Below are 21,522 nucleotides of genomic sequence, written 5' to 3' on the forward strand. Positions count from 1 at the left end.
CGGGGTCCTGCAAGAACCAGGGGACCCAACCAATATGCCCACCCCTCGCCCCCCCAACCTCCCAGGGGCGTGGCAACCACATGGAGAAAACCTGTGCTGGAGGAATCCTATATAATAAGTGTGATATGCAAATCGCCCGAACAGTGGATCGACCGGTCGGCGGGGGCGGGGCTGGCGAGCCTCTAGTCTATATATATAAAAGGCTAATGTGCTAAGTGTCCCCCCGGGTAATGACGTCACATAGCACCACCGGCCTCCTCTCCCCGGCGACTAGCCTCCTTGCAGTTTCTTCAGCCCAGAAACACGACCTGCTCTATAGCCAGGTGCAGACATTTCACACCGTAATCAAATGTCTGTGAAGCGTTTTCCCATTTGATCCTCACAGAGTCCTGGAGTAGGCAGATAGGAGACGCAGTGGAATCCTATCTTCTTTTCACTAGCCAGAAAACAGAGATTTAGAAAGTTTACAAACTTGACCCGACTGAACAGAAGAAAGAAATGGTGGACCTTGACAACGACTTCAGGTTTTCTCACTGCACGGAATATAGTCAGACACGGCTGCAGTTAAATATTTTACCCTTGGTTCTCCCTGCGTGATCTACAATAATAATCTGCTTCGTGTTGATCTTTACTGCTGTGTTGCTGACAATTACCTGAAGGAGAAGTTGGGGTGCTTCACTGGGCTGGGAAAAGTTTAGCTGCATCAGAAAGCAGGTCTAATGAAGCAAGTTTGTTCTGTATCTATAAGAGGCTAAGTTGACTCACGCATGCACCATACACATAGAGCTCTCGCTGGCGCCGATCGCACCGTGTGTTTCGATCTGTCATTGTCGATCATGAATTTGGTTGACACTTCTGTTAAGGCCGGAGAGCGAAGTTACAATATTTCTTCTAATTTCCTTTCAATGTGCATGAATCCGTGCACCGGGCCACTAGTTTCTTTATAAAAACCCCGCCACAAACACTCAGACACAGGAGACAACCCTACAGGCAACTGGGGTGTGGCCTCAGGATGGGGAGCAAGGTCCCATCTCTGCATTTCACCCTCCTCGTCCACGTGGCTGCTCTGAAGGGTGGACGCCTCCATCTCCATGGCTACAGGCACCGGCGAAGGGGCTCCTCTGACCCATGCCCACCCGGTTCCGGTCCCGAGAGCAGGCTGCACCCCAAGTTCTGCTGGGGGGCCGGCCAGGGACACCCCGGGCCCAGAGGCTGTGGCCTCCCCTCCCAGGAGCCCTGGCAGCCACCACGGGCCGAGACCAGAGATGAAACCAAGACTCAAGTTAGCTACCCACCGAGAAAAATGTGACCACGAATTGCGTGTCATGTGTATGGGTTTTGTTGGTGTTTTTCTTTCCCTTTTGGTTAAAAAACAAAAACAACAAAAAACGTAACAGGCTCTCAGATATATAAAACTGGTCATATTAGATAAAAATACAAACGTCACCTTTACAAAACAAAAACGAAAAGCAACACACACACGTTTCTCTTGAGTACACGGAAGCATAACATCTTACCAAAAATAAAGAATTTGGGTTGTGTCCTGACACGGGCAGCGGGGGAGCCGCCTCCCCGGCCACGCCCGGCGGGAGCGAGGAGCGCTGGGGACGGGAGGCGGGAGGCGGGAGGCGGGCGGCGGCTGATTGGTTCACGCATGGTTCTCTCAATGTGGCTTAAATTAAAAAGCAAAACAAGGTGGGGCCAGGGGAAGCACGTGCAGCCAGAAACATCTAGGAAATGCTCGTAGGCGGGTATACCATGTTTATTTAATACATCGCATTCGCTCGCATCCTGCTGGGAAAGGTACCGTCTCGCTGTCCCGGCGGTTACAGCAGCCTGGTGTTACCGGTGTCAATGTCATCCAAGAGATAATTTAAAAAAAAAAAAAAAAAAGCTAGGCGAAGAGTAAAAAGGAAAGCTTAATAATCACTTTATGGTGTAAAAAAAAACCCACTTAAGGCTCTCAGAAAGGTTCGGTATAGACTTAAACACTACAGCAAGGAGATGCGGCTCCTACGGCCGCGGCGGCTCCGAGAGGCTCCTGTGCCCCGGGCAGCCGCGGCGCGGCCTGTCCTCCGCCAAGAGCAGGTCCACCCGTGTCCTTGGCAAAGCACCTGTGACCCCGGACAGAAGTCCATCCGCGTGGCGTCCGTTGCTGCCGTCCGCAGGCGCCCTCCATCCCCGCGGCGGGGAAGCGTGTCGGAGCCGCTCCGTTCTGCGCGCTGTTTTGGACAAGGAAGCTCTGAGCGGCTCGCCCAGCGCTACAATACTCGCTTTGATGTCACATTAAACAGATGTACACTGTCTCTTTGTTCTCCAGGGTGCGCGTGGAGACAGTTTTTCACGGAGGAGAACAAAGACCGCACGCTGGCAGTAAGCACCGTACATAGTAGGTTCAGGAATGTAACACGCCATGTACATCCGTGTCCCGGGAAAGGGCCGCTAGCTTATCCTCACCTCACATCTGCAGGGAGAGGGAGAGAGAGACACTGAGAGGCGGGCCCACGAGCACACGCAGCGAGGGAACGCTCAACCCCACCAAGGGCACACGCTCACGAACACGCACATGAACGCGCACACGTGTACACACACAGCGGCAAGTCTTAGCATTTGACGTTTTTGTGAAGTTTTTCAAACCCCCTAGGGCTCATTACTCTTTCGGTAACATCCTACCAGAGCTGGAACTAGACTCTCAGGATCTCACAAAAGAAGGCTTGAGAGCAAGCGCCGTTCCCCCACTGTTCACACAGGGGAAAGAGGCCCCAAAAGGTTCTTTCGTCTTTCTCCTCACCTTCCTCTTCTTCCAGCCTAGGGCATGATGTGATTCCTGGAGCTCTGGCAGCCACATTGGGCCATGAGGCAACCCTGAGGACGGAAACCACCAGCCAGACAGAAGGGGTCTCTGACCAGGCAGATGTACACTGAGCTCTGAGCGGAGAGCAGCTCACCCCACGCCGCCTCACCTGTCCACTGCTCATTCTAACACCTGCACCACACCCAGGCCCAGAGCCCAGATGCAGGACGCCTGCCTCTCACGTTAGGGTCCGTCATCAGCTGGCCCCGGGGGCCTGTAGACTAGAGGCTCGGACAGCCCCTGCGCCATGGCCTGGGGCCTTTCCTCCCCAGGCTCCTCACGAGGGCACCTGGCCCACAGGCCTCGCCAGCTCCTGCCCGGCAGCTCCCTGCAGCCACACTGCCAACCAGACACCTGTCTCCAGGAATTCCTCTTGCCACCGCTTGTCTGGATGCCCTGGGCCAGAGGAAGGACCAGGCTCTCCGAGCCGAACAGGCCAACACCAGGAAGGCTTGAATCCGCCTCCTCTGTGCGGATGCTGGCTGCCCAGACCCCCTTTTCTTCGGCAAGCAGTTCGCGTCCCTAAAAGACTGCTTCTCGGGTTCCCTTGCTGCTGGGGGGTGGCCCATGCAATCAACGTGAGCCCCTGGATGAGATTCCTTCTTCCCACCTTACTCGTTCCTTCAGTCTGGAGTGTGGATGTGATTTCTGGAGCTTTAGCAGCCATTTTGGGCCACGAGGCACCTCTGAGGATGGACAGCACCGGGCCTGGACAGAAGAGGGTCCCTGCTGACACCTGGAGATGCCCTGCATGCTCTGGTCTCCCTGTCTGTCCATGAGTCACAAACGTCTACCTTCAAAGACCTCCTCAGCCTTCGGCAACCCTTACCTGCCATGTCTATCAGCCTCAGTGTGTTCACCTGTCAAATGGAGCCAGTAACCTGCCTGAGCTGCCCCCACTGCTGCCCAGGAAACTCCAATCACTCCACTCAGGAGACGCCTTTGCCCCCCAATCAAGGAAAAGACTGAAGCCAGAACAGGGCCTCCGGGCAGAAGGGCCGTGGATGAGGCTTCCGTGTGGCGGGAGGGGAGGCATCGGGGACGGGGGCAGAGGACCCACAGCCCAGCTGGACACCAAGCTCGCAGAGCAATCACGGCCAATCAATCACGGCCAATCACGGCCAATCACGCTGCGGCCTCTCCTCGTGGTGATTCGCCCTGTGATCAGCCATCGCGCCTCCCCCCGCGGGACGTGGCCCATCCAGCCACGGCTCCTACCTGGTTGGCTGGTTAGGTGGGTTTTAACCTTTTTCTTTTCCGCTTTTTACCTGACTCCCTACGCCTTCCTGTTAACAGAAGGGCAGGGAGGGTGAGCGGGCCTAAGAGAGGGCTGTCGGGCGGCGGGCACTGCAGGAACGAGCGCCCGAGCGGCTTGTCTCCTGGAGGAAACCTAATCCATCAGCGCCACACAACCTCCTGGCCCCCTGGGCGGCCACACCGCCAGGACCCCCCCGGCAACGCTGCAGCCAGCGGCCCAGCACCGGCCTTCCCACCAGGGTAGGGACCTTCCTCAAACACGTCTCCCCTAATTACCCCAACCGGCCGCCGACCCACCAGGGCTGGAGACTTAGAATGCACACCCCCCGACCCCCTCACCGCAGCCTGAACCTCTCGAACCTCTCCTGCCAGAGCCACACAGCTGGGCCCGCCTCCCGCCGAGGCCCACGGGCGGCAGAATCCGCCCCAGCAGGGCCCCAGGGCATACTGGCCGGTCAGCAAGCGTCTGACTGAGCTCACAGCAGCCCGATCCCACCGCCCCCAGAACCCTGCTCACCACAGCCCAGCAGCCAGGCGAGGACCCCTGGACACGGGGAAGAGAGGGAGGGGCGCGCAGCTCACCTGTCTCCTCCTCGCGGAAGTCGGGGCTCGGGCCGGTGGGCGTGCAGGTGCACTCCAGGTGCTCCTCCAGCCGCACCTGCACTTCTTTTAACTTTGGCTTCTTCCTGATGTACTCCACCTTGGCCACCTGCCGAGACAGACCCCGCGTGAGCAGGAGGGAGCCTCTCCTTCCACCTCCGACCTCCGACCTCTGACCTCAAAGCTCCTCCCAGCAGAAAGGCAGGAGTGAAAACAAGCTTCAGACAGCGTTTGTGGTCTGGTCCTCTTTTACCTTAAAATAAACCTAACAGCCCTGGCTGGTTTGCCTCAGTGGATAGAGCAGCGGTTCTCAACCTGTGGGTCGCGACCCCTTTGGGGGTCGAACGACCCTTTCACGGGGGTCACCTAAGACCATCGGAAAACACATCTATAATTACATATTGTTTTTGTGATTAATCACTATGCTTTAATTATGTTCAACTTGTAACAATGAAAATACATCCTGCATATCAGATATTTACATGACGATTCATAACAGTAGCAACATTAGTGATGAAGTAGCAACGGAAATAATGTTATGGTTGGGGGTCACCACCACATGAGGAACTGTATTAAAGGGTCGCGGCATTAGGAAGGTTGAGAACCACTGGGATAGAGTGTTGGCCTGTGGACTGAAGGGTCCCGGGTTCGATTCTGGTCAAAGGCACATGCCTGGGTTGTGGGCTCGATCCCTAGTGGGGGGTGCGCAGGAGGCAGCCAATCAATGATTCTCTCTCATCACTGATGTTTCTCTCTCTCTCTCCCTCTCTGAAATCAATAAAAATATATTTAAAAAATAAACCCCACATGCGTGCCAGTGGGTCTGAAGGATGTGCTTCAAGGTGGGCGCTGGGGTGGGGGCGAGAGGGGCGGGAGAGTGGTGGTGAGGGAAGGTGTTTGATTCTGTGTTTTAGGTGCATCTGGGGCCAAGGGCCACGCTCCCCAACGTGTCCCTGGTTGTTATGGGGGAGCCTGGGCCGAGCCGGGCCTCCTGCTCCCGGGCCTCCCCAGTTTCCAGTGTGGGGCTGACTCTGGAACCCAGCTCAGCCAAGACCCCGAGACCCCCAGACTCCCGGGCATAATGGGGCAAGGCGTTCTCCACCACGGGGGGTGGGTGGGAGGTAGACATTCCAGAAACACCTCCTGCCAGTCCCCCGGCGAAGCGCACACAACACTGGCCGCTTCCCATGCCCGTTTTTGTCAGAGAAACAAGCAGCGATTTACGACGCACCTGCTTCTGGGCCTGCTCGGGGTCCGGGCGCCCGCACCTCTGTCCAGGCAGGAAATGGCACATGTCCCCCCAAAACATGCTGTGAATGTTAAATTCTCAGAAGCATCCTCCACACCAGCCAGGCCCACAGACGAGACATTTACGCCCTAGAGCCCCCCGTTCCCGTAACCCAGCCCCAGACCCACACAGGAGCCCAAGTGGGGTCCCCATGTCCCTCCTCCCTTCCCCCCCTGTTTGCACCGTATAGAACAAACATCCCAACTCCCCACGACTGATGCACCCCAGAGTCCAGCGGGGACGGACGCCACCCCCTCCAGACAGGGGAGGCTTGAGCTCTTGCCGCTCACCAGGAGGGACTGCCACGAGGCAGGATGCCCCCAGGAGGACTGGGGAGAGCCACGCCCGCAGGGGACGCCACCAGGTTACGTCCTGACTGACTGGCAGCGTCAGGGCAGAGCAGCCTCCGTGATGCCCAGCACTGACCGAACCCCTTGTGTGAGTCACTGTGAGGCTCACAGCCACCGAGGGCTCAAGCACCCCCACTTTACAGATGAGGGAACTGAGGCAGCAGACAAGGCTTGTTCTTTTGCTGGGAGGAGGCCTGGACCTGGAAACAGCAGGGGCCCCGAGCTGGTCCTTAACCAGGGAACGCCCTAACTAGAGGACGTCCGTCCCTCGGGTGTGACGGCTCCGGACCCCGCAGCTCCAGGCACCGCGTGCCCCAGCCCGGCTCCACAGCCACTCAGGACCGAGGCCAACCCCAGAGGCTCCTGGGCCTGATGGGCAGTGCCCCTGGGCCATGGCCAGCTTCCCGAGCCCAAGCTGTTCGCCTCCCTGCCCACCAGGGTCTCGCAGGCTCTCGCTGGAGACCTTCACCTCCAGGCCCTAAACTGGACCCATACAGCCATGAGGTCCCCAAGTGCCCCTAACTCCGTCCACAGGACGCAGAGGCCGGTCCCGGGCACCACAGGGGGACCCACCCGACCTGCCTCCCAGGAAGCCCAGCAAAGCCGAGCTGGGTCCCAGCCCCTGGAGCCCTGGGGCGGCCCAGGCTCGTGACTGAAGGACTTTGGTCCGTGCCCTCAGACAAAACGGGCGCCCCGACCTGCAGCTCCCTCCCCGAGAGGGGCTCACAGCAGCTCCTTCACCCTGACCCACCGTGGCCTCTGCTGGGGGCCGGGGCCTGAGCCACTGGGCACACCACCAGAGTCCTGGCCACCACCATCCTGACCCCGAGGCCTGGACCTGGGGACAGGGCCCGGGGTCGGCCCACACGGTGGCCGAACAAGGACATGCTCCTCAGGGAAGCCAGTTAGGGAGTGGACAGCAAGCACTGACCACAGCAAGCCCAGCTCAGGGAAGTGGACCCCTGGGCCCCAGCCTACCTCTGAGTGTCCCTACCTACCCTGGGGGGCCTGCGGGGGGCCTGGGGTCCCTGCTCCCAGATGTTGCCATCAAGCTGCTGCAGGGGTAGGGGAGCCAGGTCCCTGAGGAGGGGTGAGCCCTGCTCCAGGCCCACACCTGTGACCTCATGGGGATGCGCGTAGGGGGCTGGCCTTTGACCCCAGCACGTCCAGGCACCCAGGACCTGGGGCCAGTTGGCAGGTTTCGGCCAAGTTCACTCTCCTGGGCCCCAGAGGGTGACCACGCCCAGCCGGACTGCTATCTCCGTTTATAAGACGCCTTCGTGACTCCAAAGGCTGGGAAGCCAGAAAGCCAGGGAGGAGCCACCCCCCAGGACTCCCACCTGCCCGCGGCCCATCCAGGACTCGGCCTCGGAGCCGAGGGCCGGCTCGGCCTCCACCCAGACGGAGTGGAACGGCCGCTCACAATGGCCCCCTGTTCCCACCGACCTTCTGTCCCCTTTCAGCCAGAACCCCAGTGTCTGGGCCGGATGTTGTCCTGCCAGCCCTCGAAGGGTGGGCAGGGCAGAGCAGGGCAGGGCGCGGGCGGAACCAGCTGCAGGATGGAGTTCCCGGCCCCTCCCGGGCTGACCATGACCCCGCTGGGGCGATGAAGGCCCCAGAGGGAGGCCCTGGTCCAGCTCCGCCACCCCCCTGAGCCCCAGGCAGAGACGCGCCCTCCCGGGAGGGCCGGCCCCACCCACCCACCCTGCTGCCACCCTCCCTGCTGCCGGTGTCTGCGCCAGGACCCCACCCGGGAGCAGTGCGAGGGGCCAGCGCCGGCCAGCGCTCCCGGCCTTGGGAGCACCTTGTGTGTGGCCGTGGGCCTCGGGCCGTGGAATGTGCTTTCTCAGCCTCCGCGCCCTGGGCCCCGAGGCCAGGGAGGCCCCAGGTTTGGGTCTAAAAGGCCTTCTCATGTGACAGGGGGCCGGCCGAGAGTGGTCCTCCCTGAGGAAGTTTCCCCCTGCACCTCACAAGGGGGCGGGGCCGACACCGGGGTGGACAGCAGGGCACCGAGGGCTTGAAGTAACACATAGTCAAGGAGTGAGTTCACACACCCCGACGGACACCTTCCACCCAGGAGGGTGGGTGCACCTGCCAGGGAGGCTCAGCGGGGGGCACAGGCCAGCTGCCCAGGAAGGACCCACACCCCAGAGCCCAGACAGGGAGCCACTGGCCTCACAGCCTCAGCCTCACCCCCGAGAAGCCAGGAGGTGCCCCGAGTCTCCCTCCAACCCTCTCCCCTTCCTAAAGGGCTGGCGCTCTAGTTTCCCAGCCCAGACACCCAGTTGCCCAGCTTCAGACCCATTTTACAGATGAGGTTAGTGCGGCCGGAGCGGGGACCCAGGTCCCAAGAGGAGCTGCCAGCCACTGGCCACCTGGAGGGACCTGAAGGAGCAGAATTTCCCCCCAGGACTCAGGTGGGGAGCTCAGGGAACTCCTACGTGACCTTCCTGCACCGCCCCCTCAGTGCTGCTCTGGAGGGCACCTCGGCCGGCCCAGCCTGGGGAAGAGGAGGGCTCGCTCGGCCCCAGCCACCTGTCCCTCCTGAAACAAGGGAGGCGTGGCCTTGCAGCAGCCCCAGAGGGACCCTCCCAGAGAAACACTCCATCGACACCACGGAAGGGGGGTGCCCTCCCCGATTTACAGGCAACATGCCCAGGGGCCGTGCAGGCTGAGGGGACCCAACCCCACCTGCCAAGCACCCAGCCCCCACCAAGGTGCCTCCATGAAGGAAGACTTTTCCCCCCAACTGTTTCCTGTGATGCCGGGGCCCCAGACACCCGCCCAGCGCAGGAGACGAGCCCCTCGGCTGCACAGCCCTGCCTCCCGGTGCGGCCCAGCCCCTCCGACGGCTGCAGGTGCCGGGCAGCCACGCTGGGCTCACCTTGACGCTGCGGTGGTGCACGCGGGACGGCTGGCACTTGACGCTGCTGGTGTTGCAGCAGCCGGTGCAGCGTCTCACCTCCACGCACGGCGGCCAGATCAGGAAGTTGGCGGATGTGGGGTCCACCTGGCTCCGAGGTATCTCATAAATGACCGTCCTGGTCTTGCAGGCGGCGGGGACGGCTTCCTCTGCAGAGGGAGAGCCTGGTGAGTGTGGAGGCCATGCCTGTCCACTGACCGTCCCACCCCCCGAGCCAGGGCTGCAGCCCCTCCGGGGGCTGGGGCTGGGGCTGGGGCTGGGGCTGGGGCTGGGCAACCGGGCGTGCAGCTGCTGCTTCCTCCAATGGGACACGTCACAGCCCCAGGTCCCCACACCCCACAGGGGTCGCTGAGCTGTCCCAGGATGAGCAGGGGCTCGAGGGCCCAGTGGGGAGAATCCAGGGGAGGACACGGCTGGCAGAGGGAAGGAGGGGTCACACGGCCGGCACAGCAGGAAGGGACATGGGAGACGCCAGGCCCGGACACCCAGCCCCCGAGCCCACCAAGGAGGACCTGGATCTCTTCTGCTCTGTGCTCCTCGCACGTCCACGGTCCAGCCCGAAGCCTTACGGACAGGACACGGGGTGGGACCGACAGACGAGAAACCCACCCCCGGACCCCAGACACGTGCCCAGGGAGCCCCGCCAGCAGGGTCTGCGACCACCCACCGAAGCTGCCTCCAGCAACACTCGGGGGCCCCGGGACCCTAGGGCCAGACTGGAAGGAGCCCCCCCAGCGTGCAGGGCCCACCACGGCCCCAGCACCCACTCGCACACCCCGGGCTCGCACGAGCCCAGAGGCCAGCACGGAGGGGGCACGACCCTGCAGACGGAGGACCGTCCTCTGTCTCCGCCCGTGTCAGCTGCTACGCCCTCCTCACACGGGTGGGAAGACCTCGGGGAGCCTGGGAGACCCAGCAGGGACCTGCGCCACGAGAATAAGCCACCCCACTGCTGCCCCACCCCCACCCCCCACCCCCACCAGGGAAGCGCAGGGGAACTGGACCAGATGGGCTGGGGTGGAGCCGGGAGAGGCCTTTGGCCCAGCCCCTTGTTTTACTCGAGGAGGCCCCTCCTGGCTGGATTGGACCCGCACCCTCCAGGGAGCCCGGCTGCTGCAAGGACGTGACCTACGTGGTCACAACACAGCGAACATCACTGGGGAGGCCTGACTACCTGAGCCAGGAGTCACACCCACACACCATGCTCAGCGGGAGAAGCCACAGGACCCTTCTCGGAGGGGCTAAAGCTGGGGTGGGGGTCACCTGCCCAGGGCCAGGCGGAGCCCGCGCGAAGCAGGCAGCCCCACGGCCCGACTGCACCCCCAGGGCAGGAAGGTGCAGAGCCCCTCCGAGCTCCAACGTGAGCAGACCTGGGCTGCTCTGTGTGACGGACAAGAACCAACACCCCCAAACCCAGGCCGATGTGGAGCCCCAGGAGCCGAGGGGGGGGGCGGGGGCGGGGGCGGGGGGAGGTGGTGCGGGCACGAAGGGGCCCCCACGCAGCCAGGAGCGCCCGGGCTCCGCATGACGAACGAAATGAAACTCAGCGTCTTCCAGCGCGGCCTCCCGGGAGCAGGCCCCAACAAGACCGGCACTTAAGGAATTTATGACGGCTCCCTCTCCAGGGGCTCTCGGCAGGCAGGGTCGGGCTGGGCAGGGAGACACCCCTGCAGCGGGGAGGGGCCCCTGAGCAGGCTGGGCCTTTGTTTGGAGGAGGAAGGAGGGAAGCTGCCTCGGGCCCCGCTCCGGCCCCCCAGCCCCCGGCCCCTCACTCACCAATGCTTCTCTTCCTCCGCACGGGCACAGGCCGCTTCTCGGGCGTGTGCTTGGGGGCGTGGCCCCCGTGGGCCCTCAGGCTGCTTTCCAGAGCATCCTCGGCCCCTGAAGGTACAAAGAGGACACGGTGACCAGCTGCCCCCCAGGCCCGACCACAGCACCTCCTGCAGCTCAGCCCCACCCTCACTCCCCAAGACAGAGGGTCCCCTGGGAGGCTTCCATTCCCTCACGGGGAATGTCCGGATGTGCAGGGGATGCCCGGCACCCCACCGACCCCGCAAAGCCTACACGGAGTCCCCCACGTGTGGTGCCCTCGCCGCACTGCGCAGCAAAGCTGTGGACTTGTGGGGAGGGCAGGGTGTCCCCTATGGCGCCTCCTCCCAGGATGCCCAGGTGAGGGCTGACCAGGTAGGGAAGCCAAAGGCCGGTCCTCTGGGTCCACAGACCCAGAACCCACAGGCGAGTGGCTCCCAGCTGGGCCCACCTCCCAGACGGCCCCTTGGAAGGGGCTGAACGGAGGACAGCAAGGCGGGTGCTGCTGGAGGTGCCTGCATCTCTCGCCCCCGCCCCCCCCCTTACCCGACCCTCACGGAGCGTCCTAGCCTTGGAGGCAATGGAGACAGCAAACCCCACTGTTCCCGAAGCAAGTCCACTGAGGCGGAGACCCCCCAAGAAACACGAGAGGGGAGCGAGCCCCCACTGAGCTGAGTGGGGAGCAGCTGCAGGACTGAGCGGGGAGGCCTGTGACGGGCAGACACAGGCACTTGCAGGAAGAAAAGGCCTCGGCCCCCAAGTCCCTGAGGGCCAGGACCCCAAAGCATGCTGTCGGGGTGGGGGCCCCAGAGCTCCAATCAGAACTGGACCCTAGTCCCCCGGGCTGGCGAGAGCCCCCCAAACACACACCCCCCCAGCCTCTCCTCCCCAGGGCCCCCAGGTCTCTCAGAGGAATGAGGGAAAAGGTGGGTCAGCTGGCCTTCCTGCCTTTGCCCAGACCCAGCTGGGGGCTTTGCCACTCCTGCCCTCCATCCCCCTCCCAGTAGAGGACCAGGGGCAGGAGTCCTGAGAAGTCAGCAGCCGCACAAAGACCCCCGCCGGCCCCTCCTCGCCCTCCAGGCGCACTCTGGCCCCACGAGGCCCGGACACTGCCCACTCGTTCTAAACCAAGAACGAGCACCGTGCCCGCGGGGCCGAGGGCAAGGGACTCGCGCTTTGAAGTCTGAGCGGAACCCAACTTTTCACTTCCAGTGACTCGATGTTCCACGACCACTGTTTCTTCGAGACCCAAAATAAGCCAGAACAGAACTACTCATGCTGTAAGAATTTCCCAGCAGCCAACTGCTACCAGAAGCGCTTTCACAAAGAGAGGGACATTCATGAGTCACGTCCGTGGTGGCCCTCCTGCCATCGCTGAACCGGGGAGCAGGGAGCAGCCGGTCCATCCTTGGCGGAGAGAATCAGCACCGTCCCCGGCGCCTTTCCACAGCCCGTTGCTGACCGCTGACTTCAACACGCAGTCCCCCCGTGTGTGCAGGGGGCACTGCACCCCTCTGGGCCTAAGGAAACGGAGGCCCACGAGGAGGCATGACAAACAGGACACCTCTGACAGGACCCTGTGTCCCCGCTCAGCCTCACCGCCGCCCACGCCTCCCTCCTCCAGCCCCATAAGCAGAGGCAGGGGCCTCCCCGCTCACCCACCAGCGGAAATCTGACCCGGCTTGGAGACAAGAGGCGGCAGAAATGGCTTCTGGTCAGACAAGCCCACCCTCCGCCCAGCACGATGGGTGGTCAGCACACCCGCCGGACTGCGGCAGGGACTGCGGCACGGGGCAGCCTCACGCCCGCCAGTGACTTAGAGCGGCAGCTCGGAGGACAGGTAACCCGTGGCTTCCCTTTTGTCTTCCAGGCACAGCCACGGGTCCTCAGGCCTTCAGTCCTGGAGCAGAGTTAATGGCCCGAGATGGGATCTTTATGTATCGCTTACTCAATGACCCGCGGGCACTGGGCCAGACAGCTCAGAACAAAGCTCGGGCCACTGGACAAACAGGCCCCAACTCCACACACACACTCCCTCACACACACACACACACACTCACACACACACTCACTCACACACACACACACACACACACTCACACACACACACACACTCACTCACACACACTCACACACACACTCACTCACACACACACACACACTCACACACTCACACACACACACACACACACACACACACTCACACACACACACACACTCACTCACACACACTCACACACACACTCACTCACACACACACACACACTCACACACTCACACACACACACACACTCACACACTCACACACACACACAAGCGCGCACATGAGAAATCGACTCCCCTTCTCCGCACACTCAGAATGAATTCACAGGCTCAGTGAGGGAACCCTATGCCTCAGGGCCTCCAACCACACCTCCCAGGAGCTGCAGGCTCAGTGTCTCACCTGTGAAATGGGAACGCAGCCGGTCACTGGGAGGAGCCCAAAACCCCACATGCCAATCACAAAGCTCCGTCCACAGGAGGGAGGAGCCACTTTGTTTAAAAACACTCATTTCTGATTCCTGGGGTTTGGCCTCCCACTCGGGTCGACTTGGAAACACCCCCTGGCGGAAAGGGGGGTGCGTCTCCACACCCAGCCCCTCCCCACTGACCCCAGCGGGGCTGGCAATGGCCTGAGGGGCGGTTTGATCCTCCACAGCTGCTCACAGCCTTCCCAGCAGCCCGCTGTGGCCCACTCTCCACTCTGGGCGGGAACAGGGGTTGGGGGACCCTCCCGGCAGCTCTAGAAGCAACAGGTGCAGCCCTGTGCTCAGCCAGAGGCCATGGTCTTCTCTGGTTTTCAGCTTCCAGGTCTGAGAAAGGGGAGGAGGCGACCAGGGTAAATACTCTGGGGTGTGGGTCACAAAGGACCCCCTAGGGGTGCGATAGTGAGCAAGGGAGGCCCTGCCCTCCTCTCACCCCAAATCTCCCGGCAGGAAAGTCTGACAGGTAGGCAAGGGCAGGTGAGCCAGCCGCCCCTCCTTGGGGGTTCGAGGGGAGGGGAGCCCCTGGGGCTTTTTATGAGGGGCAATTCGAAACCAGCAGAGAACTAACTGGTGAATCCCGGTTGAGACCCCCTCCCCTCGCCCCGGAGGCTCTGGGCCCGGAGGCCCCGGCAGGAGAGCCCCCGGCACTGCATTCTCCGTGGGGGCGGGGAGGGGGGCGGGGCTGCACAGACAGAATAAGAATGGGGCCTGCAGAGCGTCGATGGCCCATTTCCCATTTCCAGGGCGTCCCACAGCCCTCCCGCCGGGATGCGGCTCCTCAGGCCTTCCCACCCTCGAGCCAGAAAAAGAAAACAGAGAGCGGGGAGCTCTCTCTGGGGGGCCCCACCCCCAAATCCACAGGGACCCGCCTTCCTGGCTCCCCCAAAACAAACCCTTCTCCCCAGGGCTACACATCAAGGAGCAGATAACACTCCCCGGCCCCATCTGATCTCCCAGTGAAACCCTACCCCTGCGATAAGCATCGGCCAGAGGATTTCCTGGGTCAGGAGACACAGGCCCCGCGGCCGCGCGAAGACGGTCTTGGCACGAAATGAAAACAGTGCAGGCCTCGCCACCACAATTAGGTACAAATTTCCAAATGGCCGGGCCGTGTGGCTGCCCTCCATGCCCCACCCCACCTCTTTCCAGAGAGAGATCTTCCCTGAGTCTCCCCGGCGGCTCCCACGGACACACACGGACACGCGGGGCCTGTTTCAGTCCACAGCAGGCCCTCAGATAGGAGTGTTGTTCCCACGCTAGACCGGCTTCTTCCTGGCCCCCACCCCGGCAAAGCCACCCAACACCCCCTGCTCCCCTTCACCAGCCACCCGGTCCCCGATCTGTGCCGGTCCAGACACCAGAGCGTGTCCTGTCCGCCTCCCAGATAAACGGTCTGCAGGGCTGGGCTCCAGGGCCCGAGGGCCAGCCCCGAAATAGTCCCCAAACGCCAGATGTGTCTGTCCCGGGGGCACCTTTTTACTGCCTCGTGAAAACAGAGAAGACAGGGCCTCCGGGACCAGAAAAGCGCAGCCTCGGGCAGGAGTGGGCAAGCTCTTGGGGACGCACAGGGACCCCCCCCCCCCCCCCCCCCCCGCGCCACCGGGTCACCCGCCCAGCCTGCGACCCCGCCCACCGCTAGGGCTGTGCCCCGGGCCGGCGGCTCCCACCCCTCCTCCCGGCTGGAGGGCAGGCCGCAGGCGGGCGCACCTGGCCGGGCACCGGCGCCCTCTATGTGGCTGAACTCCCCGTGACACACGCGGCAAGTTCCTTAAAGGCGAAAACAAGCTCCGGGCGAGCGCGCAGCCCGCGGCGCGGCGGGAGAGAAAGTGGTGATTGGAAGAGAAACTCCTGACTCATCCGCCTGGGCTTTTATGGCCCGGGATTGGATTCTGACCTTTCGGTGCGCTCCTCCGGGCGCCCGGCCCGAGCGCGGGAGGCGGCCGAACCCGAACGCAGGAGGCCGCGCGGGGCGCACTCCCTCCCCGCGCCCTCCCCGCGCGCGAGGGCAGGGGCGCGATTTACCTACGGAGTCTATCTCCAGGAGTCGCTGGAGGTCCCGGATGCTGTGGATCTGGCTGTGCGCCAGCCGCTCGATCAGCTCGCGGGGGATCTCGGCCTCCTGCAAGCAGAGCCACACACACGGTCAGCCCGGGCCGGCCCGCCGGCTCGCGCCCCCCGCCCCCCGCCCCGAGCGCGCGCCCCCGCCCCAGACGGCTCCCGGCCCCGCCCCACGTGAGCACCTCGCACCGGAGGCCACCCGACCCCCGCCCTGGCCGTGGAGCGGGAGGTCGAGGGTGGGGCAGCGGAGACCCCAAATTACCCGGCCCCATCCATGTCTGCCCTCTGCAAAAAAAAAAAAAAAGCCCGCCCCGCCTTTAAATTTTCAAACCAAAGCCCCCCACCCCCGATTCCAGCCCCTCCGCGCGGGGTGTCAGTTACAGGCGGCCTGGGGGCCGCGAGGGGCCCGGGAGTTTCTGATTCTGGAGTGAAATCAACATGCAGAAGCTCAAGTTGAAATGCGTCACGGATGGGCGCCGGGAGTCACGGCAGCCCTAACACTTTAATCCAGTCCAGCCGGGGCTTGGGTTTCCCCCCGGAACCGGAGACCCTGCGGGGAGAGGGTCTCGGGCTCCCACACGCACACACACCCACACCCACACTCAGCGCCCCACCCGCTGCGGCCCTAGCGCCGCCGAGGACGCCCCAAATCCAGCCGGCGGCCGGGGGAGGCTGCAGGGATGTGAGGGTTAAATCTCTCCCTCCGGCGGCTCCCGGGTCCCTGCCCAGACAACCCCCACCGCTCAGCCTCCCCCACTCCGCCCCGATTTTTAAAGGGCCTGGGGGGCTGCTGGGGGTCTCCAGCACTAAGTTCCCACGACGGGGGGCTGGACAGAGTCATTGATCACAGCGAGCTCCCGGGATTCGGGATCGGAGATGGGGGCGAGGGGTGGGGGAAGACGCCAGCTCGGGGCGGGCGCGGGCGCCGGCCCGGCTCGCCCTGCTCAGCCACCTGTAAGCAGGCCCAGGCGGGCGGGACTGCGCCGGCCCAGCGCTCAGCCAGGCTTGGCCTCCGGGTACCCGGAGCTGCGGCTCCGCGCTGCCCACCCGGACCGCCGGGGGCCCCTACCTGCTTCCCGGCCGCTCTTCCCCCTCCCCGGCTCCACCGGCTCACACACACCCCCTTCCGCGGTCCCCGCACCCCGACACTGCATTGCCCGCCGCGCCCGGGTTCCCTCCCCGGAGAGGAGCCCGCGCCCCCCGAAGTTTCTCCCCGCTCGTCCACCCTGCCGCCACTCGTCCCTCCTCGGCAGAGCGACGCCACACGCTGGAAACTCACCAGCACGCTCCGGCGGAAAATAGAAGCCAGTTGGGAAAATTTTAAAACCGAGCACCCAGCCGAAATCAAAACGCGCCCTGCAGCGCCGATCCAGGGCGCCCCGGCCGCGGGCGACTGCAGGGGGCGTGCGCCCGGCAGTCAGAGGGTCCGGGGCGGGGTGGCACCTACCTCGGCCAGGGCATGGGCGAGGTATCCGCAGCCGAGGAGCAGCAGGCAAGCCCAGGTCCTCATCGCGTCCCGAGGCGCTGGCGGCTCGGCGAGGAGGCGAGGCCGCGGGGCGGGCACTCCAGCCGGGCTCCTGTGGCGGCGAGATTCAGTACCATCCCTCAGGGAGCGCGGCCCGGAGGGTGGCGCGGAGCGGCGAGCAGGCGGAGCGCGCCCGGCGCGAGCAGCGAGTGCAGAGGAGGCAGCGCGGCGAGGAGGAGGAGCAGGAGTGCGCGCCCGTCGCGCCGGGATCCTCCTGGGCCGCCGGTAGGGGGTGGGGACGGAAGGGGCGGAGGGCGGGGGCTGGGCTTCTTCCTTGGTGTGTCCCCGGTGCTGGCCGCCGCCGCGCTCGCTCCCGGGCGCAGCTTTAGGAGCGACCTGGCCGGGAATTCTGCAGGTTTGCGGGCATCAGCCCCGGGAGGGAGCCAGGAGCGAGGCCGGAGCCGCCGGAGCCGCCGCCGCCGCCGCACCACCCATCACCTGTCTGGACGCCCGGCCAGGCTCGGCCTCGGGCTCGCGCGCTCTGCGGGCTGCGGGCCGCCCTGCGCGCCCACCGTCGGCCCCGCGCTTGCCTCCGGCCTCTTTTCGGCGCCGCCGCCGCCGCCGCTGCCGCCGCCAGGCCGGGCACGGCGCGGCCCAGCACAGCGCGGCCCGGCGGCCTGCGTGCGCCCCTCCGCGGCGCGCCCTCGGCTCCGCGCCGTGCTCCGCCCTCCGCCGGCCCGAGCCGGGCAGCCGCCGCCGGCCGCACGGGGCCTCGCCGCGCGGGCCTGAGGGCGGGCGCAGGACCGAGCCGGGCGGCAGCCGCCACCGGCAGAGGGACAGGCGCGGACAGGCCCGGCTCGCGGGAGTGGTGCGGGCTCCTCGGGGCGCGCGTGTGGAGCCGGCCGGCGGCGGGGAGGGGGTTATAGCGCCGCCGCCGCGCCCCTCCCCCGCCCCCTCCCTCCCGCCTCCCCCGGATTCCTGGCCCGGGACCCGCACCTCGGAAGCACGCGGGGGCCGCACGGGCCCGGCCGCCGCCGCACGGAGCACACACACGCGCTCACGCGGGCAGGGAAACCCATCCAAACCTCGCGCCCGCTCCGAGCACAGCCGCGGGGGCCGCGCCCCTCCCGCGGCCTCGCCCACCCCCTGCGCCCGCTGCGGTCCCGCGGTCCCGGCCGGGAGGGAGGAGGCCGCGCAGAAGCCGACTCGCCTCGGCCCCAGCGGCAGCCGAGGGCAGCGCCGGAGCTGCGACGCCAAAAAGGGCAAAAGCAGGCCGCCCCGCGCGGCGCTCCGGCCTCTCCACGCTGGGACCCAGGGCCCCCCCCCCCCCCCCGCCCTCGCCATAAAAGGAGGGGAGTGAGGCCGTGGTGGAAAGTGGGGCGGGGTTCGGGGCGCTGCTGGGCACTCACCTGGCGGCGGCCACGCGCCCCCGCCCACGACCCGGTGCCTGGGCCGTCTGAATGCGGAGCCTCCACCCACATCCCGAGGTGCGGGAGCGCCCGGGGGCTGCAGGGCCCCCCAAGTCCCCACTCCCGCGTGGAAGGCCGGGCCGCGGCCTGAGCCGGGAACTCGAGGGGATGGTGGGGAAGGGAGCCGCTCGTCGGGAACCCCCGGAGAGAGTGTGGGCCTCGGACGACGGATCCGCGGGGCGCACAGAGCGCCACCTCTCGCCTGGGCGCGACGCGGAGGTGCGGGGGCAGCACCAGCGGGGAGGCGAGGCCAGTGCGCGGCTGGACCGCTCGCCTCCACGAAAGGTGGGTGCGCCCGGACCCGGAGGACTCACCCGCCTCGACCAGGTGGGTTAGGAACCCGCGTCGACCCTGTCGCCCGCCAGTGCTTGTCCCTCGTCCCTCGGGCGGGAGCCAAGTTCAGGACGAGAGCAAGAGCAGTGAGTGAGGGCAGCGACCCCAAAGCTACAGAGCCAGGGCCCTGCGGCTGCAGACGACCCGCCTAAGGAGTCCCCCGACCCCCAGCCCCGCAGTGAAGGCGCAGCCGGCTTTCATCTCGGGCTGGGCCGCCCCTGGCATTTCAAAGGCCGAGTCCAGAGGGGCTTCCGGGGCGCTGGCCTTTCCCCAGATTCCTGGGCGGGGGGAGCTTCTCCTGCGGGTCCCAGAGGACCTCGCTCTACGGTCTGCGTTCCTTCCAGAGGCCTTCACGCCCCTGCGGCCTCCCGACAACACGGGGCCCTGCAGACCCGCAAGCCCGTGGGGGGTCGGGATGGAGGACCCAGGCAGAAGCCGGGAACTTGGAGACCATGAGGAGCACGTGAAAGCCACCCCTTGTCTGTCCAGGTGGAACCTTCTGTAGCTTCTGAGAGGGACCCTGGAAGTTTCTGGAAAGCAGGCCTCTGGCTGGAGCCGGTGGGAGCCGTCTGCTGCCCACGCATCTGAGTGACCGCACCACCCAGCTGAGACCCTCGTACTTGGCAGGCAAGGACATTTCCTTGGGGTGATTCAAGGACTCGGCTTGGTACCAGGGGTGGCAACGAAGGAGAAAAGGCTGCTGCACAGGCTCCGCTCCTGGGGGTCCATGCCCCCTGAGCGGCCTGGCACTTCAGGGACACCCCCTTCCAATGTGGGGCCAGCAGGGAGATCTGGGGGCACGGATCTTCTCAGACCAGAGCGGGAAGGGGAGCAGGGTCCAGCCTGCCCCAGACTGGAGAGCTGGGGGGGGGGGGGGGGGAGCAGGCGGCCTCCCTCCCTCCCTCCATCTAATCTCAAGCCGCTATTAAAAATAAAACCCGCTCACGTCGTCATAGCGACCACAACAACAGCGGCTGTGGCTTCGTGAGGGTGGCAAAAAACTTCTGCAGCCACGCGACAGCCGCCTGGGGGATTGGGGCACCACACGGGGCGCAGCCCCAGGCCTGCCCTGGGTGGGACAGGAACCCCAGCACCCAGCCCACCCCACCCTCCCCGTCCTCAGAGGGAACTGGCAGCAGCTGTTCTGAGAACTGGACATGGAGACTGGAGGACTGACTGGACCGAGAGGTCACCAGCTTGGGGAGAACCACTCCTGCACAGCCCCTGCTCCCCAACCTCGGTTCCTCCTCAGCACCCCCTATTCAGACTCCAGCGCCTGGAGCAGGGGATGCGTGGGGAGGTGGTGGTGGGATGCTCGGCTGAGGGGGCAGCTGCCGCCTGACGGCCCGCCCAGGAGGGGCGTTCTCCACAGGTGAGGCGTGGTCGGTGCTGCTTTCCCCGGGAATGGAGTCTACGAGGTTCGCACGGATCCCGGCAAACATTTGATAACGAGGCTAAATACACTTGAGCAGGAGGAAGCAAAGGCCTGGTTCCGGGTTCCGTGGGTGGGGACCCAGGAAAACCCAGGCCAAAGGTGTGTGTCGGAGGCCAGCAGGAGAGACCTGGGGAAGAGGGGTGAGGGGTCCCCAGGCTGGGGAGCTGCTGGCGGGAGGGAGGGTGCGCCTGGAGCTCTGCGGTCCCAGCCTAGCCGAGGCCCGTCATTCAGGTCGTCAGGTGCTCCAAGTAGGTGGGGAGGCCACCGAGCAGCTGAGGTGACTGGCTGGGCACCCGCCCCTGGAGGCCCCTCCTGGCACTCGGCAGGGTCAGGAAGGCCTGGTCCACCTCAGAGCCAGGCAGGGCTGGAGGCGAGCAAGGTGTCTTTATTCGGGGCTGTCAGCGCCCTAGCTGGTTTGGCTCAGTGGGTAGAGCGTCGGCCTACGGACCAAAGGGTCCTGGGTTCGACTCCAGTCAAGGGCATGTACCTCGGTTGCAGGCTCTTCCCTGGTCAGGGCGAGTGCAGGAGGCAACCCATCGATGTGTTTCTCTCAGATGGCTGTGTCTCTGTCTTTCCTTCTCTGAAAGACTGATGGAAAAATAACCTCACTCCGGGTGCTCAGCCCACGGCACCCTAAAACCCACGTTCCAGGGCCCCAGAGCTGGTGAGGGACCCTCCTGGGCACCAGCTCCCGTGGCCCCTGCTGCTCTGCACAGACTGGTGAGGTGCCAAGGCCACTGGGTGGCATTTGTCTGCAGCTCACCGACAGGACCGTGAAGGGTGCTGTCAAGGGGAGAGTCGCCCGCAATCCTGGGGCCCAGGCCCACCTGATCCCTGGTCCAGAGATGCCAGGGGAATGGGGGGGCACACCCCAAGTCTCAGTTCTCTCATCTGGACAATGGAGGCCGTCACCCTGCACGCACAGCTGCCTCCGCAGTGCACATGCCCCTGGGCACACAGGCAGGGCACAGCTGCCGGCACCCAGCTGTGCAGGTGGGGGCCAGCTGGGCGTCCAAACCCAGGCCCCCGCTGGTGCCAGAGCGGATTTCGGAGCAATTTGTCCTGATGAAACCCCTCGGTGCCCTTTATCTCTGGGCAAGGCTTTCTCGGTTCAGGGCAATTAATCCAGCAGCAGCCTCAGCCGAGTGGGCACCAC

The 21,522-nt window shown here is 64.7% G+C and overlaps 1 protein-coding gene across 4 annotated transcripts; it reads right to left on the reverse strand.

The window, feature by feature from the left end:
• Nucleotides 1-1,401: 1,401 nt before the first annotated feature.
• PDGFA (platelet derived growth factor subunit A) lies at nucleotides 1,402-18,931 on the reverse strand. Of its 4 annotated transcripts, XR_011471471.1 has the most exons (9): nucleotides 18,126-18,144; nucleotides 17,112-17,241; nucleotides 15,629-15,725; nucleotides 11,049-11,153; nucleotides 9,234-9,421; nucleotides 4,694-4,820; nucleotides 4,073-4,140; nucleotides 2,792-3,562; nucleotides 1,402-2,464 (listed from the first exon to the last, which is right to left on the reverse strand). XR_011471471.1 is itself a non-coding variant. In XM_070414218.1 (8 exons), the coding sequence occupies exons 2-7, from the start codon at nucleotides 17,172-17,174 to the stop codon at nucleotides 4,085-4,087; spliced, it is 636 nt and encodes a 211-aa protein (XP_070270319.1). In that variant the 5' UTR covers nucleotides 17,175-17,241; nucleotides 18,913-18,931; the 3' UTR covers nucleotides 1,402-2,464; nucleotides 4,073-4,084. The 4 variants fall into 4 exon arrangements, 3 of the variants coding, with proteins under 3 accessions (XP_070270319.1, XP_070270316.1, XP_070270318.1); XM_070414218.1 differs by lacking the exons at nucleotides 2,792-3,562; nucleotides 18,126-18,144 and adding an exon at nucleotides 18,913-18,931; XM_070414215.1 differs by lacking the exon at nucleotides 2,792-3,562.
• Nucleotides 18,932-21,522: the final 2,591 nt, after the last annotated feature.

The sequence above is a fragment of the Myotis yumanensis genome, unplaced genomic scaffold (assembly GCF_028538775.1).
Source record: "Myotis yumanensis isolate MYYU_CA2020_CCGP unplaced genomic scaffold, mMyoYum1.0.hap1 SCAF_5, whole genome shotgun sequence".
Taxonomy (NCBI): domain Eukaryota; kingdom Metazoa; phylum Chordata; class Mammalia; order Chiroptera; family Vespertilionidae; genus Myotis; species Myotis yumanensis.

What these genes read in the sequence shown, in the direction of transcription:
- PDGFA (XM_070414218.1), bottom strand. Translation starts at nt 17,174, where the DNA reads ATGAGGACCTGGGCTTGCCTGCTGCTCCTCGGCTGCGGATACCTCGCC. An exon ending in GCGGAGGAAGAGAAGCATTG is followed by an intron (nt 9,422 to 11,048) that starts GTGAGTGAGGGG and finishes CTCCCTCTGCAG; the next exon opens with AGGAAGCCGTCCCCGCCGCC. An exon ending in TGCACCACCGCAGCGTCAAG is followed by an intron (nt 4,821 to 9,233) that starts GTGAGCCCAGCG and finishes CTGTCTCGGCAG; the next exon opens with GTGGCCAAGGTGGAGTACAT.